The sequence below is a fragment of the Notechis scutatus genome, chromosome 1, assembly GCF_049901735.1.
Source record: "Notechis scutatus isolate UNSWTSFEM ecotype Mainland chromosome 1, rNotScu1.2, whole genome shotgun sequence".
NCBI lineage: Eukaryota > Metazoa > Chordata > Lepidosauria > Squamata > Elapidae > Notechis > Notechis scutatus.
Genome location: NC_142009.1, coordinates 55110409 through 55128723, shown reverse-complemented (window position 1 = coordinate 55128723; position 18315 = coordinate 55110409). Strand labels below are relative to the sequence as shown.

At 39.3% G+C, this 18315-nt stretch overlaps 1 protein-coding gene across 1 annotated transcript in view; it reads right to left on the bottom strand.

The window, feature by feature from the left end:
• The window catches only part of DNAH14 (dynein axonemal heavy chain 14), a 267453-nt gene that overhangs the window by 187812 nt on the left and 61326 nt on the right, over nt 1-18315 (bottom strand). The window contains exons 22-27 of the mRNA XM_087957091.1: nt 13709-13813; nt 13391-13509; nt 8009-8083; nt 5256-5343; nt 3325-3572; nt 1569-1797 (exon numbers count right to left, since the gene is read on the bottom strand). Of these exons, the coding sequence (XP_087813217.1) occupies nt 1569-1797; nt 3325-3572; nt 5256-5343; nt 8009-8083; nt 13391-13509; nt 13709-13813 (864 nt within the window). The remainder of the gene's footprint in view (nt 1-1568; nt 1798-3324; nt 3573-5255; nt 5344-8008; nt 8084-13390; nt 13510-13708; nt 13814-18315) is intronic.

Below are 18315 nucleotides of genomic sequence, written 5' to 3'. Positions count from 1 at the left end.
CTCTCTGCTAAAGGGTTTCGCTTTATGAGCAAGAGTTGGCTCCTGATAGTTATCATTGCATTTTAACTATTTTAAATCTTCAAGGTGCTCTGGCACCCTGCCTGATTTTTAACTCTGGGTTGCAGGTATTGCTGATGAAAAGGAAGGTATTCAGACAGAATGGTTTAGGTTTCCATGATGGCTGTGACTGTCATTGATTTTCAGTGTGTATTCCCCCATTTATAATCTAATGATTGGTATTTAGGGCAGCTTTTTGAAAACAAGGAAGCTTTTTGTATTTTTGTACAGGTAATCTTTGACTTACAACAGTTCGTTTAGTGACCATTCAAAGTTACAATGGCACTGAAAAAAAGTGACTTATGACCATTTTTCACACTTACAACCATTGCAGCATCCCCACGGTCATGAGAGGCCAGGTGAGACAAAGCACCCCTCAATGTGAGTGATATCAAATTGGCCATGCCAACCCAATCACATGACCACCCAGCCACACCTACCCAGCCGGTCATTAAGGCAGAGAACCATTTGTTAAATTATTTGAATCCCACCACTGCTTCCAAGGTCGGTAAAATGGGGACCCAGATTGTTGGGGGCAATATGATGGCATTGTAAACTCCTCAGAGATTGCTGCAAAGTACTATGGTGTGGTATATAAGTCTAAGTTCTATTGCTATAATTAAAGAGGATTTTGGGGGAGTTAGGCAGCCTTAAAAAATGTAATAAATACCTAACTGGCAGCTTGTAAATCAGTATTGCGCAAAGCAATTTAGCTCAGCAGCCAACAGATTATAAAATATATCAGTGTAATAACTCTAAGCAGAGTCCTCATGCTTTTGAACAGCTCTGATTGCAAGAGTTAGATGTGTGAAGAGAAGAATGAATAGTATATGAGTGGAAATGTCAGCAGTGAATATTTTATTTCAGTCAAGAGTAGTAACACATGGAACTCTGGGCTGTTAACTCACTAAAAGATCGTAAGCTGCCTTTCTAATTAGTACTTAGGGAAATTAGGGAAAGGAATTTCCCTGAGTGCTGCATGTATGTTTTCTCTATAAATTCATAAAATTCATATAAATAAAATATAAATTCATATAAATAATATTCATATAAAATTCATATAAATAATTCATATAAAATAAATTCATTTCCTCTCTTTACCATTGCTGAGAAAGATTCGTTTCATTAAGCAAGTCAATCACATTCACTTGAGGGCTGCTTATAAAAGCAAGAGATAGAGTATATGCTAAAAGGAGAGATAGAAAAAGATGTTTAATTATGTAGAACAGGGCTGTCAAACTCCTGGTCCACAGGCTGGATGCATCACGCACTGGCCAAAGTGAAGGGGAAAAGTGTCCCAATATATCACATGACTCTGCTGTAATGATATGAGTTTGACACCCTTGATGTAGGACTTGTAAGATATTGGTTTGCAAGAGTTTGAAGGGAAATTGAGTAGCAAATGGCAGAACTATGTTATCCCAAAATATGTATTTGCTATTAATTGTGCAGAAAACATACCAGTATACATTTTACAAAAAGCATATCATGATATAGAATATAGCACTTACTTTTGACAGATCTTTAACTGTCTCTGTTTTTCCTGTACCTGCTGGCCCAGCAAGACAGCATCCTAGATTTAATTGTAGTGCTCCAGTAATAGTTAACCAACACTGATCAGTAAGAGGCGTGATAACCAAGCGTGGAGAGCAGCCTAAATATTCATAACCATATTCAAAGGAAGCATAACCTTGAACAACTGTGCACAGGTTGCATTCATGCCATTTGTAACGCAATTGCCTAAATAAAACATGTTTACATAGCAGTTAATGACTCATATGGATTATCAAAGATTATAGGTATCAGATTATACAGGTATAAAAATTCAGTGTTGTAAGAATTGAATTTTTCAGTATACAAAACAATCCAAAAATCCATTAAATACAAAATTATGTTAAAAGGGTAGGAAAATGAGATATCTGGGAACTGGGGTGTTATAGTGGTTAAAATACAAGATCAGGAATGGGGACTTCCCATTATTCTCCCAAGCCCCTGAAGTCATGACAAGAAGCAATGGATGGAAACTAATCAAGAAGAGAAGCAATCTAGAACTAGGGAGAATTTTTCTGACAGTTAGAACAGTTAATCAGTGGAAACTGGACAACCATTTGCCTGAAGTGGTACAGAGCTGGCTTCCTGCCTGAGCAGGGGGTTGGACTAGAAGACCTCCAAGGTCCCTTCCTATTGTGTTATTCTGACTCCCAGGTTCTAAGCCTTCCGTAGGCATGGAAACCAGCTAGATGGTCACTCATTCCCTCTCACTCTTAAATGGTATCAGACTTTGTAAATGGTGTCTGAAGAAGAAAACCTGTTACATCATGCATTTTTCATATGAACTAGGTGAGCACAGGGGAAAACAAGCAAGGACAAACGCTAAGAAAAGATTACAACGAAGTATCTAAAATCAAGCTTTTATTTTAGTGATGGGAATATGAACATTCTGTTCAAGTATAAACATCCCACATTGGCATGAATTCACCTCGAGGTAAAAGTAAGGTTTTATGCATAATACACTGCTTCAAATATCTTGTTTATGTGAAACATTTACATTCAAATATCAACATAAGCCAGATTTAAAAACAACAACAACTGCTGGTCTGTTGGAAAAAGGAGTGCAATGGTATGCTATTGAATTGCTCTTTGCTTTTTCCTGCCAGTGGAAGATACAAGGAACTGGTTTATGATGTTACAATTATGCTAAAAATAGTAAGAAATAAGTGGTTCTGAGTACTTTCAGAAAGAAAGGGGGAAAAGTCTTCATTTCCACTTGCTCATACCAAGTGCATCTGTTCTTAAGGGCTGGAAAGTAGCCAATGTGACTAGATTTTTTTAAAAGGTCAAAGAACAAGAAAAGGCTAGGTAGCTTAACCTCAGTTATGGAGACAACATTTGAAAGAGATAATATTGAGAAACATAGATCCTGCCTCACTAAAAAGAAACCAACACTGCTTCTACAAAGTTGCTAACAAAATCTGTACACTTTTAAAGGGTAAGATTCCAGCATGAAAATTTAGGGAACAGAAATAGAAGTATCACACAGTTCTAATTCCCAAGTGGTCTTCAAGAGCAGGCACAAGGCAGTGAATTCTGTATATCTACTCAGAACCCTTGGGTAAAATACATAAAGTCAATTTATGAACACACATAAAAGAGAATGGAATAATATTGCATCTGAAATTAAATATCTGCTTTGCATATTACATTTATATTTTTGTTTATTTAAAATACTTATTCTTGAATATATCTTAGCATTTAAGGTAACCATACCTTGTCCATTCAAAATCTTTAATGCCAATCTCTTGATCTATCAGTAAAGATAATATATCTCTATTATGGATGGACAAAGAAATCAAAGCTTCTAAGGTGCTTTGCTTGTGGTAGGGAAGAATATCTGATGCTATCTCTGTAAGTTGCTCTAGAACGCTGATCAGATCATCCAAGTCTTCTATCATTTCCTTTTTTGAATTAGAACTCAACATAGCTGCTTCACATTCCTGAGAAAACTTTATGTGACTCTAAAAGTGAAATACTATATTAGTAATGATAATACATTTTTAAATTATTTACTTGTATTTACTTGTAAATAATGTAATTTTTGAAACAGGAGAGTATTTAAACATCTTTCAGAGTATCCCCATTAAACTAAGGCAAGGCAAGTCACATTAAAATGTATTTCCCTTATTCCCTTGAGGAATAAGGAACTTGAGGAAAGGGAAATCAATCAAATTTAAGTCCTAAGAATAGAAGTAACCCCCCCAACCAAATTCCAAATGTGGTGGAACATAGGATATGAAAGAAACAAGTTGAATCCTAATAAGGCAGAAGAGCTAGGTGTCCCCCAAACAAATATATATTGTTTGTTAACTGCTATACTCACATCTATGTTGTAATATGTACGTTCTTTAAATCAACAAATAAGAATAATCTTTTTTATATCCATACGTTTCTCAATAGTCTGCTAAAGAACAAAAATCTGCTTTGCACACATTTACTAGGATAAAACCACATTGCATTTCTGAAATATTGTTCATTGTCATCTTTTCAAGCACAAATTAAATTAATATTTAGTAATTTTTGCATTCATTCTTGCATTTTCCCTCTGTATTGGAGAGTAATACCAGCATTCTTTCCTTAGGCACAGAGGCAGTTTTCACTTACATGTCATACAGCCATACAATCCATATGCATATATTATTATTTCTCCAGTTACATCATCTATACTTATTTTTAAAACATTCTTACAGATGTTATAACTCACTTTTCTTCCAATTTTTCTTGAACATTGTTATGGTTTTCTCTGACAATGTGATGACCCAGGGTGTGGCACAAAAGCAACAAAGTCACAAAAGTAGGTAAAGTCCCTTAAATACCCCCAACTTCGCCCCCAATGTCCAGTTACCATCAGCTGGAGAAAAAACTCTCCCAAGAACAGTTTTTAAAGAGAAGAAATTCAGTCTGAACCCAAAGTATATATAAATTATAAATAAAAACCAACACAAACCATGCTGCAGCAATTAACCAGACAGGGCAGGATAAGAAATTGCAGACTTCAAAAGTTAATGAAACACACACAGTTGGGAAGATGCCAGAACCCAGATAAGACTTGACAAATGAAGATAATTCACGCTTTGCTTCCAGCAAGGTGCTGTGCCCAAATGCCCTTCTTAAATCCTGTTTTCCCAGCTGCACCTAATGAAGGGAATCAGGGCCCTTTTCTCCCCTGTAACCCATGTAACTCATGTTGCTTCATTCTCCGTTCCTCCCTGTGTGCCCTAGGATGAAGAGGGGGTGGCACTGGGTCTTCCTCTGAATGCCCAGCCAGACTGTGCACTTCCCCAGTTTCTTCCACAGCCACCGAAGCCACACTCCCACTCTCTGTCAGCTGCTCGACCTCCCCCTCGGAATCAGATTCCAACAGAGGCATGACAGACTCCAACATGAGGACCTTAGTCCATCAAGTTGTCAGCTGACAAACCACAGACAATCAATCATTTAAGGGTGACCAGGCAGACAATCAGCAAGAGTAGATGAGGTTGGATTCAGATGCTGAGGGCTAGACCCTGGCAAACCTCTAGACTTTGGCTAAAGTTGTCCAGTTTTAATTTTATTTATTTATTTGAAATATTTATAGAGCCACACATATTCCAACCAAGTAAATGTATAGTTAATATAGTTAAATAGTACTATATTTTGCTTACCACAATCAAGATCACCTGTCCTGGATGGGTAAAAAACCATTCTTTAAATTCCATTTGATTCCACTCTGTAATTCCAACTTCTATAAACCTTAAAGTATATTATATAGTCAGAAAAACATGAAATCTTTGAAATATTCCTTTTACAAGTTACTAAACCATCTCCGGGTCACAGGTGGGATTCTATTGGTTCAGACCAGTTCGGTAAACAGGTTATGATACTCCATAGTTCACAGAACTGGTAAATCAGGCCTGTGGCTGGCCCCACCCCTCTCCACTGCTTCTCCGCTCCCTGCCCAGTCAGTCCCTATTGCACATGTACAACATTGTGCGCATGCACAACATGCCTGCAGCCTGCTTTTGCCTGCCTGCCAGGCCAGCAATTGCCCTGATGATCACAGGTAAGCCTGCGAGTCATGCTAGCCCCTCTCCCACTGTCCCCAGGCCTCCCTGGGCCTCGCCCAGCCATCTCCGGGCTTCCCTGGGCCTCGCCCAACCCTCCTTGGGCCTCCCTGGGCCTCGCCCATCTGTCTCCAGGCCTCGCTGGGCCTCACCCAGCCATCTCCGGGCCTCCATGTCCCTCGCCGGAAATCCCCCATCTTGTGCTCAACCTGGACCTACTCCCACCTGGCTGCCTCCTTCTTGACATGAGCAGAGGCTTTTGGTTAGAGTGAGGGGAACCGCAGTGCTGGTCTCCCATGGCAGTGAGTGCCAAGGGCATAGCTAGAATTGGAAGAGGTTGCACATCTCTGGCAGAAAGAACCAGAGCTTCTTGACGCGAGAGCAGCTGCCGCCTTGTTCATACATGTTCATCCAAGCTGTTGGGTATTGCCCCAGTTCTTTCCGCCAGAGCTGCACAGCCTATTATTCCAATTCTAGCTATGCCCTTGGCACTCACTGCTACTGGAGCCCAGCATTGTGGTTCCCCTCACTCCAACCAGCAGCCTCTGCTTGCATCCAGAAGCCAGCAGCCAGCAGCCAGGTGGGAGGAGGCCAAGGTGGGATGCCATTTCCAGACTAGTCCGGACAGCGGATGGGCGAGCAGGCAGCCCTCAGGGTGATGCGGCGATGGCAGAGGCCGTAGCATGCCACGACCGTTTGCTTTTTCTGCTGCGCTGGGGCTGAGACTGAGAGGGGCGGCAGAGGTGCACCAAAAGGGAGGACGGGAAATCCTGGGGCTGCTTCCCGCAGCTGCACCACGCTGCCCACCCCTGCCGTGGTGCTCCGAAAGGGAGGGTGGGTGGATGTTTCAGAGCTGCTACTTTCTTTGTTCTCCCACCGCCTGCTGCTCTGGAACTTGCCTGATCAGTTCACCCAGACCAAGTGTGTGTGTGTCACGAGAGTTTGGTGTGTGTGTGTGTGTGTGAGAGAGAGAGAGAGAGAGAGAAGGAGGGAAGGAAGGGCAAGAAAGAGAAAGCATGAAAAGAGCATGAAAGAAAGAAAGAGGAGAAAAGAAAGGAAAAAAGAAAGAGGAGGGGAAAGAAAGAAAGAAAGAAAGAAAGAAAGAAAGAAAAAGAAAGAAAGAAAGAAAGAAAGAAAGAAAGAAAGAAAGAAAGAAAGAAAGAAAGAAAGAAAGAAAGAAAGAAAAACAAAAGAAAGAAGAAAAACAAAAGGAAGAAGGAAAGAAAGAGAGGGAGGGTGAGAGGAGAAAATGAATGGGATATATTGAGGGAGGGAGAGAGAGAGAGGAAGAGAAAGAGAGAGAAAGAAAGAGAGAGGGAAAGAGAAAGAGAGAGAAGGAAGAGACAAGAAAGAAAAAAGGGAGAGAAAGAAAAAGGGAGAAAGGAAGAGAAGGGAAGAAAGGAAAGAAAGGAAAGAAAGGGGGATGGAAGGAAGGGACAGAAAGAGAAAGAAAGAGAGGGAGGAGAAAGTGAATTAGATGGATGGATAGATAGATACATGGAAGGAGGGAGGGAGGGAGAAACAAAAAAAAGGAGACAAACCCTGACTTCAGAAAACTCTTTGAAACAGCAATCTATGGCTAGCCTGCGAGTCCAACCGCCTGCTCCAGCAGGGTTAGAAGGGAGGGAGGATGTGTGTGTGTGTGTGTGTGTGTGTGTGTGTGTATGCATGGCTGTCAAAACTCCAAAAACAGGTCAAGTAACTCTGGGGAGGGCAGCCATTAATTAGAACACTTGCTAAGCAACCGACCATTAAGCGAGGACCACTTGTATTTGGTTTGCCAGTCACATGGCCATGCCCACCCAGTCACATGACCACAATGCCATACCAAGCCAGTCACATGACCACCAAGCCATGCCCACCCAGCAAGCCACGCCCACCCACATGACCACCAAGCCACACCCACAAATTAAGCTACGACCACAGAACCAGTTGTTAAAAAAAATTGAATCCCACCCCTGCTCCAGGTTACTTACAGGAAGATTATTGATAATAGAATTATATTTTTCAAGAGACAGGGATATATAGCTCATAATATATAATTCCCATATAACATTAATATGTAGCATCCTACAGGCTACCGTATACTGATGACAAAGAATTGCCACCAATAGAACAAAGTGACTCTGATCTCATTAACATATTCTGGTCCCAGGGTGGGGACCTGGAAAATTATTCAACCCTTTGATTTGGTTCTTCATCATGATTGTTCCCAATTGTCAATAAATATTTAAAGATGAGTTTGTTTTGAACAAACTGCGTACCAATTTAAAAAAACCTGATGACTTTTTTTTTTAATAGAAAAGGTAGATCAACTATATTGGTAGCTTTTCATATGATTAACATATACTTACTTTCTTACCATATTGTACATGGTATTCTCAACATTTTTAAGCCATTGTTCAACAGAACCTCTAATACGAACACCCCTATGAAAGAGAATTTAAAATTCAGCTTTTAGGAATAAAGACACATTTTAATGTTTAATATTTTTATAAATTAGTAAAAATACACCTCCAATGGCCAGTATCAATCATTTGAAAACAAAAATATATTTTGAGAATGCAACTTTATTTTCTCTTGAAACTAAACCATTTTTTCAAGAACAAATTAGTTTTCAGATTTGTGTCCAAGCCTGGGGGACTGTGAAGTAGAGTCAATTTTTTAGCTATGTTGAGGGCATTATATGATTATCTGGTTGCTATGTCTGTCAGCTCTGAGATTCAGCTGCCAAGTATGAAAAGTGGGGTGGAGGAGTTGGAAAGTTCAAGGTTATTCCATAAGTTGCATTAAAAAATTCCAGCTGCAGTTAATTGGTTCTCGTGATTAATGGAGTGTAGAAGTGGGAGGAGAGAAGGTGGATTTTGGTAACACACGGGAAAATGACTTTCATTTTTGGAAATGGCTTAGAAGTACCAGAGCTGTTCCTAATAAATCAGTTGGAGATTATATTGTCTCGGAGTGACTGATTACCATGGATAATTTCTGGATGCCTAACAATGTCTTTATTTGTTGTTTATTTTAATATTTAGTATTTTTAATGTTTTATCATGTACTTGAGATGGATGATTATATACATTTCATCAGATTGTTTTCCCCAGCTTTGTGAGGAATAATATCTGCATGGTTGGAGATTCACCTTCAAAGGTTAGCACAACAGCATGTAAAAGCAAGCTCTCTTTCCCTCTTTTATCATTTCTTCTTTCATCATGTTTTCTCTGTATTCTGAGCAGGTAGATAAATGCAAATGTGTTAAGGGAAGGAAGGAAGGAAGGAAAGAAGGAAGGAAGGAAAGAAGGAAGGAAGGAGGGAGGGAAGGACTTATGAGTGTGGTATTGTGCATGAGAATTAAAGCTTAACATGCTTGAAAGTTGATTAATTGCTTATGATGGAAACGTGTGAGATTCTTATGCATGCAATTTCCCCCCCCTTCCTTTACATCAGTGTTGTCAAACGTAAGGCCCGGAGGCCAGATCCAGGCCAGATCAACCCCACGGGGCTGCCCTGGAAACAGCAGATTGGCCCGCAGTGCCTCTGTCAGCCTCCATGATGCTTGCTTGCTGTTGGTTGTCATAGAAACAGGGAGGGGGGAAGTTTGGCATGGGGGAGGGAGTTTTCTGGAGAGTGGAGATGACTTCTGTGTGAACCAAGTGTGGGGGGGATGCTCTCATGCTCATTGCGCAACTGCATGGACTTGTTTATGCCCAGCCAAGGTCAACTGTCTCAGCATACCAGGGGGAAAAACACCTGAAGATGTACCCCACATGACACCATACCACTGAAGATTGGACATCCAGTCTGGGTCCTTGGGGGAGGGAACTTGGAATAACTTTCAATATGTAATTTTTGCGCCTATTGCCTCAGAACTTGCTTTTCTTTCGTTGCTATCACTTCTAACTCAGTAAAAGTACCTTTTCTCTACAAACATGGAGTTGGAGGATTTCTTTCTTAGGTTTTGAATGGAGACACGTCTGACATTAAGAAAGATCTGCTTTATCAGCCAACCCAGTGATAAATTCTACCATGGGGGCTGAGCAAACAATGTCTAACCAAGGCAGCAATCAGGAAGACCTGGAAGCCGCTGGGTCAACCCCCTCCAGTCCCACCAAGGGAGGGAGGAAACTGAATGGCTGCCAGAATTGCAAATTGAGAAGCCAGTCCCAGCCAAATGGTCATTAGGTGTAGGACAAATGGAGATTCCTGAAGAGCTTCCCTCTGGAGTAACTGCTGCCAGATGCTGGCGTGGAGAGGCTGCTTGGCAGGAGGATGACAAAGAAGACCTCCTGTTGACTCAGGCCCTGCATCTCCTACACAAAGCTCTTGAGAATTGGAGAGCACGGGAAAGGTATGCTTTGCCTGCACGTGAAGAGGCTGGGGAAGCGCCAGGGGGAACAGAAGCCTTTACTAACCCAAAGTGGTTCCTTTAGCTCAGCCAGGGCCAGCAACAGCACCAGCTGCAGGAATTCAAGAGGCTTCATAGCCCAGCCCCCCCATGGGGGGGCAGTCCCCCAGAGGTGCCAAATTCCAAAGGTTCCTCTGATGGAAGTAAAATATGGAGATCCTAAAGTTGTGGGATTTTTCCTAGCCCAAGTTTGGAATCAAGCCCTCCGAGCCCATTTTGAAGAGCCCCTTGCTGAACATAAGGCAAGGATCAGGATGAAAACCATAAACCAGGGGTGAAGGTCGGTGGCTGTATATACCCAGGAGTTTTGTGAGTTGGCATGCCATATGTGTGGGTGGTCCCAAGAGGCTCTGATGGAATCCTACAAAGATGGTGTCGATCTCTGCCAAGAATTGGAGACTTCAATCAATAAACCATGTTACTCTCACTTGTAGAGTTGAAATTGAAGAGTTTATTGCTGTGTTCCCAATCGTGGCTAAGAGCTGTAACAACGGATGTCCGTGTAAAGTCAGCATTGAAAACAGTTAACTCCCAACATTGTTTTATCCATCCCTGTCCAATTACCTACGTCCCACCCTAATCTGCCCATTACCTAATTATCCACGCCACCACCCTGTGCCTAATTACACCACGCCTAAGCTAATATTACGTTCCTCCCTTCAACCTATCTCCCATTATTATCCTAAATAACAATGATCACTTCGCTTCAAGCCCAGCACTGTGTTAAAGCCAAACAGTGTTAAAGCCAAACATTGCAAAAAGACATCCATCTGTATTATCTGAGTTCCAAGGCTACACAGCCCTCCTACATTCCAAAGTTGACTTCTGAGGCTGTGAAATGTCACCCACAGCCCTCCCTCCCTTCTCTGCTGGTCTGGATTGGCTGCCTGCCAAGTTGCAATGCTGGACTTGAAGTGCAGATCAGGGATTCACAGCTATCAGGGATTCCCAGCTCCAAGGCACAGCTGTAATGTCGGGCTTCAGGACGCTGGTAAGATGTAGAGCCTGACAGATGGGCTCAATGAGGAGATGTAAAGCTGTATCTCCCAAGGGGTTCCTCGAGACCTTCAGCACTGGTATGTGTTGGCAGCTGATGTGGAGATTGATCTGGCCAGAAACTGGCACCATGAGGGCCAAAACTGGAAGAAGCCTCCACCTTCTACCCTGAGAGAGGCCCCTAGAGCTACTAGAAACAGACCAGCTGCAAAATCCAGGTCCACGGCTTGTTTCAGATGTGGGAAGGAGGGGCATCGAGCTGCTGATTGTCTTGCAAAACCAGATTAAAACCAACACCCGCTGGAGGGAAGAAGGTCAAAAAGCCGCCAGCGAAACATCCTGAAACAGCCCAGAAGGGCATGGAAGTCCTTGAGTTCGCTCCTCTGGAACAGGAGTTGGGAACTCGACCACTCCAGGGGAGAGCAAAACCGACTCTGGCCCGCTGGTAAGTTGACAAGTGGGCCCCATGACCATCCCAGTGGAGTTAAGGGTGCCTTCATCTGGCACCCAAGGGAAGATGTTAGCCCTTTTGGACTCTGAGTGTACAAGGTGCGTAATTAGCAGTGGTAGAGAAACTAGGGCTGAGACTAAGGACATTGAAAGTGCCCATAGCATTTTGCCAGTTGGATGGATCTGTAGCTGGGGGAGGCCCGGCTCACTTTGTGATGGAGCTAGTGGAAATGTGGATAGGGGACCACTGAGAGACTTTGTGTTTTATTGTGGCCCCTGGGGTGGAGCGTCCCCTCCTACTTAGATTGCCCTGGCTCTGGAAATGGAATCGTCATGTAAACTGGAGGAAGGGATTGTTGCGCATTGGTCCCATCCAGACGCAGGGGGGTGGGGAAGTCCCTCAGTAATAGCTAAGACCATAAGGGAGCTGGCATCAGTGGCAAGTGAACACATAGCTAGGGAGGAGAAAATCCCAAAGGAATATTGGGACCTCAGGGAGGCATTCAGCGAAAGGGCTTCAGATGTGCTCCCACCCCATCGCTCCACAGACTGCAGCAGACAGATCCTCCCTGGGGTGAAACTCCCTAAGCCAAAGCTCTACTCAATGACCCCATGAGAGCTAGAAGAATTGCGAACTTTTATTGATAAAAACCTAAAACAGGGTTTCATCTAACCCGCTAGGCCACGAGTGGCTGCCCCGGTGTTATTCTGTGAAAAAAAATATGGTTCTTATCATCTCTGCATTGACTACAAAAATCTGAGCACAGTGTGTGCAGAAAATGTTTACCTGCTCCCCTTAATGAAGGACATGTTGGCTCATCTAACTCAGTAAAAGTACCTTTTCTCTACAAACATGGAATTGGGGGATTTCTTTCTTGGGTTTTGAATGGAGGCATGTCTGACTGTCTCTGTCAATGAAAATGGACATTTTCTGCTGTGATGGCCTCCTGCAGCCCTCTGCCAGTAAAAACAGAGCTCTGTTGTGGCAAAAAAATGGGGCCTGGAGGGAGACACAGCCCACTCGAGCTGTTTTCACTGGCAGGGGGCTGCAGGAGGTTGTCGCAGCTGAAAACGGAGATTGGGAGTCTGTTTTCGCTGGTAGAGTGCTCAGGCCACCACAGGCGCCGCCGACATGAGTGATGTCAAGCTGGCCACGCCCACGCCTGGCCCCCGAGATCAAAAACAATCCTGATGCAACCTTCAATGAAATCGAGTTTGACACCCCTGCTTTACATAGTACCCTTTTCTACCTACTTCATTTTTAAAAGGTTATTGTCCCTTTGGAATGAGATTCCCCTGCAAAATTTAAAGAGGTCCCACCTATTGGTATTTCAAAGGGCCTTAAAGATCTGAAAATGCCTTAAAAATCAGGTTATTCGCTCAGGTCTTTGGAGTGGATGCCCCTTTCTGTTTCCCCTGGTTTGTTTATCCCCCCCATCATTATTCTTTCATTTTGTGCTTTTTTATATGCTTTGTTTTTAAATGTTTTAACAATTGTAAATTGCCCAGCATTGCTAAGAGTTGGGTGGTATATAAATTAAATTAACTGTTATTAACTGTTCACAACAATGTGAAATCAAAGTTGCTGGTTCTTTTGCTATTGGCCTTCATATGCATGAGTCTTTAGATGGCTTACAATACATACATAGAAGTTTGTCATTTAATTGAACTTAAATAGTTCCTATCCATATCATTCATTAATAATAAATTTAATATTGTATACTATACTCTTCTTTACATGTTATTGTAACTGGCATTTTATTAATTCTTTTTCTTGGAATCAAAAATATACTGTAAAATTGAAAAAAAATGCTTGCATGTCTGTGAAAACTTTTCCTTACTGAATTTGGCTTATATTTGATAAATTTAAAGAAATAGCATACTGTACTTTGGTATTAGAAGAATCTCTCCTTCAGCAGATCTGATCATTAAAACCACTGGAGGTGTCTGATGTTGCGGTCGTATATATAACTTCCTCACATTTGAAAAACATTTCATAAGATGAGGCTGTATCACAGATATGAGGCAAATATTATTTATTTTATGGATGAATTAGAAAGTAATGATAAAAATTATTTGTTCACAAGTTAAAATGTTAGAAAGACAATAAAATTAGTAATTTGAATAAGATATTTAAAAAGACATGATTGCATTAAAATGGCTAAACTGACAAAAGTCATTTTATATATCTGATAATGAACATTACCTGTACAACATCAGGATTTTTACTTTCAGCTACTATTTCAAGGAGTTCTGCATTGCTGAGAAAATAAAATCTTGGGAAAATCATACGTTTAACTTCAAGATACTCCTGATGGAAAATTAAAAAGTAGATTTTTAATATTAAAAATAATAAAGTTAAATAAAATTATAAACTATAATGAACTTGTTTTTCACTGTCTTCAGTTTTATCAGAACAACTTAAGTGCAATTTTTAGTTCAAAAAAGACAGTGCAGCTATGTAATTTTTGTAGATAAGGTTAGTGGGACAAGATGTCATATGCTCAGTAGTATGCTGGCAAATATTTAACAACCAGCTTTTCAGGAGCATTGTGGACAGACACACCATACCACTACCATCAAACAGCTAGTTAGCATGTCAGCCATTGTAGTTCAACTAACCGTATAACTATACTCTCAAACAATTCACAAAATGTCAGATATGAATTTAACAATTGGCTCTCATAAGCTATTATGAGCCAGTTCCAGCACACCACTGCTCATATTGAAGATACATTTTTTACACACAATACCAATATAAAACATGTATCTTCAGTACATGTCATCCTCACCCACTAACAATCTTTGTTTAACACAATAAACTAGAACTTTTCATATAAACTGTTATTCATCAGAATGGGGTTATTATTTAATTTGGAAACAATTGAAGTACTTTAGAAATCTAAAATTTGTGAAATCCAGAATATCATTTTTATTTTTTTAATTAATATTTTTATTTTAAATACAAATAATACAGACATAATACATATACATCTAAATACAAAAAAAGAAAAAGAAAAAAAAGAAAAAATACAAATATTACAGTGCACCCCACCCCTGGAGACCATTTTTTTCTTATAATTCTTCTTCTATAACAATTAACAGATTCACTATATATTCCAATTGTGCCTTTATCCCTTCCAAAACGACATATATTCTTGAGTAGGTTTATTCCCTTTGCCTTCCACCAACACTTTTTATAAAATCCCCCTATATTTCATTAAAATTGTTTGCTTTAATCATCCTTTTTTAAATTTAATTTCTATTGTTAATTTATCATTTGTTGCAATTTCATTATACCACTCATTTCTTTGAATATCCCAATTTCGTTCCCAATATTTAGCCATCACTAATCTAGCAGCCATTATCAAATTTACAATCAATTCCTTTTCTGTTTCATTTATATCCCGTTTTTCCACCAGTGCAATTCTCGGTGACATATCTAAATTTAGATTCAAAAGTGCATTAACTTCTCTAAACACCATGTCCCATATTTTTTGTGCACTATCACATTCCCATTACATATGTTTATATGTTCCAACCTCTTTCTTGCACCTCCAACAAATATTTGTATATTTACCATCTATTTGATTTAATTTACGTGGTGTTAGGTACCAGCTCCATATCACTTTATATCCATTTTCCTTAACTCTGACATATTCTTATATACTCTTCTGTTTTGTCTCACCTGTGCCAACGAAGTGAGAAGTCCAAGTTTCCAAAGGAATATACACAAGCAGACAAGACCAGTAATGACAGGGTTAAATTCCTTTGGCCAGGCAAGTCCTTGGCAGTCTCACACAAGCTGTCTGCCAAGTCCAATAATAAAGCAAGAACATAAATCACAGGCTATCGCCATACACACAGAATCCGTAGGAGCTGCTCTCACAAATTAACACGTTGTCCCGAACAAATTCTCAGAGCGAACACACCCACTTTTATTCTCTGTGGGGCGTGTCAGTCCCTCATCTCAGTCTCTAATTCGTCCTTTCCTTTTACGTTGCAACTTACACTTTTGCCTGCGCCGTTGCCTCGCATCAAGCCAGCATTCCTCGGCTTGATCCTCAGTCAGAGGCTCTGATACGTTCTCCTGATTATCTGCCGACACCTGAGGCACAATCAGGGGGGAAGATCCTGCCGAGGAGGAAAGCCCTGGGGACGAAGGCAATTCCAAATCCTCTAACAAAGCAGGCTCAAACCTCAGAGCCAAATCCTCCCCTTCCTCACTGTCCAAGTCTGTGTCCTCTAGCAAAGCAGGCTCAAACCTCAGAGCCAAATCCTCCTCTTCCTCATTTACCAAGTCCTCGACCTCTGACAAAGCAGGCTCAAACCTCCGAGCCACAACACTCTTCTATTCCAAATATTTTTCCAATCATTATCATTTATTTCTCCTAAATCTGATTCCCAAATTAATTTTAAACCTTTTGCCTGCTCTTCTAATTCAGTTAATATTCTATATATTTTCCCAATTCTTCCTTTACCTCTATATTCTTTATTCACATCACATTCTTTTATAATCATTTCAAATTTTGTTAACTGTCTATATCCTCAAATCCTTCTTCCACTTTTATCCATTTTTCTAATTGTATCAAATTCAACCAATTTAATATCTGATAAAGCATTCTTTAATTGTGTTATATTCTTTATCTTGTTCTTTCAGTCTTCCCTTTTATATATCTGATTTTCTTTTAATATACTAATCCATTCTTTCAATTCAATCTTAGGGAATTTCTCCATTTCCACCACTGGTGTTAAAGGAGAAATTCCTGGCATTAACCGGTATCTCCATTTATTCCATAATTCTATCAAATGTTTTAAAAAGGGATTTTGAATCCTCCTAGCAATTTTTTTAATATCCATTTTAAACCAATAAGTTTCTATCGGATCACCTATTTCTCTTAATTCTTTCAATTCTATATCCCTCCATATTAAATCTCTAGTTACTGCTATAATATCTGGGATCACCTTTAATTGATTATTGATATCCAATAATTTCTAACATTTGGAAGACCCAGTCCACCCTTTTTTAATGGTTCATACCATAATGCTTTACTTATTCTTGCTTTCTTGCCTCCATTACAATGCACCTCCAGCAATCTCTGTATTTGCTTTAATTCTTGAACTGAAAATTTAATTGGGATCATCCAAAACAAAAAATTAATTTTTGGTAAAACTTTCATTTTTACCATTGCAATTCTTCCAAAGCATGATAATTTTACTTTTTCATATTTATCTATTTTATCTTTTATATCTTTCTGTAACTTTTCATAATACTATCTACTATTTTTAATTTATATTTTCCTTTCAATACATCCATTTCTTCTTTACTATGGTTATATAACATCATTTCTGATTTTTCCCCAATTTATTTGTAATCTGCTATATTTCCCAAATTCATTCAGCTGTAAGTATATCCTCTCTATGATAACTACGGGATTTTGAAATGTTAATGATGTATCATCTGCAAATAAATTTATTTTAGTTTTCTTCTGTACACCAATTACTTCAATCAATTAATCTTCCCTAATTGCATTTGCCAAAACCTCCATCAATAATGCAAATAATACTGGAGATAAAGGGCAATCCTGTCTCATTCCTCGGCTTAAGGTTATTGTCTCTGAAACACCATCATTTATAACTATTCTCACTTTATTCTTTGAATATAATTGATTTATCACTTTTCTAAATGTTTTTCCAAAACCTAACTTCTCTATTAATATCTTCATTCCACACAATCAGAGGCCTTAAATACATCTAATGCTAATACACCTGCCTTCAATTTTTGATTCTTTATATAATAACCTATGTTTAATACTCTTCTTACTACATCTGACATTTGTCGGCCTCTTATAAATCCACACTGGTCATTTTTAATATAATTTTCTATAAATATATTCAATCTATTTGCCAATATTGCTGTAAAAATCTTAGCGTCCTGATTAATAGGGGATATTGGTCTATATGATCTTGGGTTTGTATGATCTTTACCTGGTTTCACTATCAGTATTATCAAGGATTGCTTCCAGGAACTTGGAATATTTTTCCCTTCCATTATTTTATTAAACACTATCTTCATATTCGGCACCAATAGTCCTTTAAAAATTTTATAATATTCTACACCTAGTCCATCTAACCCTGGTGCCTTACATATTTTCGATTTGTTAATAACTTCCACTATTTCCTTTTCTTCTATTTATGATTCCATTATTTCTTTATCATATTCTTGAATTTTACAATTTAAATTATTTTCTATAGATGCCTGACTTTCATTCATATTTATGTCATTTCCTTTATATAACTTTTCAAAGAACTTCTGAAATATCAACAACTTTTCTCTCATCATGTTACATCTTTCCCCCTTATCTTTCTGTATTACTCCAATCAGGCTTTTTGCCTTTTTAACTTGTGTGGCTCTAGCCAACATTCTATAATTTTTATTACTATTTTCATAAAACTCCCTGTTTAAATATATTAGATTTCTTTGAACCTGTTCTGTCTCAATATTTTGCAACTCTTTTCTTTTAGCTGATAGTTCTAACATAATCCTATTTCTGCTTTCTATATATTTACTCTCTAGTTCCCTAATTTTTCCTCCAACTGTTTAATATATTTCTCTTTTTATTTTTTTATATTATAAGAGTATTTTATCCCTAAACTTCTCACTAGTGCTTTCATTGCATCCCATGTTACATCTATATTACTATCTCCATATTTCTTTTAACCCCCTTTCCATTTTTTCTAAAATCTCTTTATTTTCCAAAATCCTCAAATCCATTTCCATCTACTTGCCTGTTTATAATCACTATCTATTTC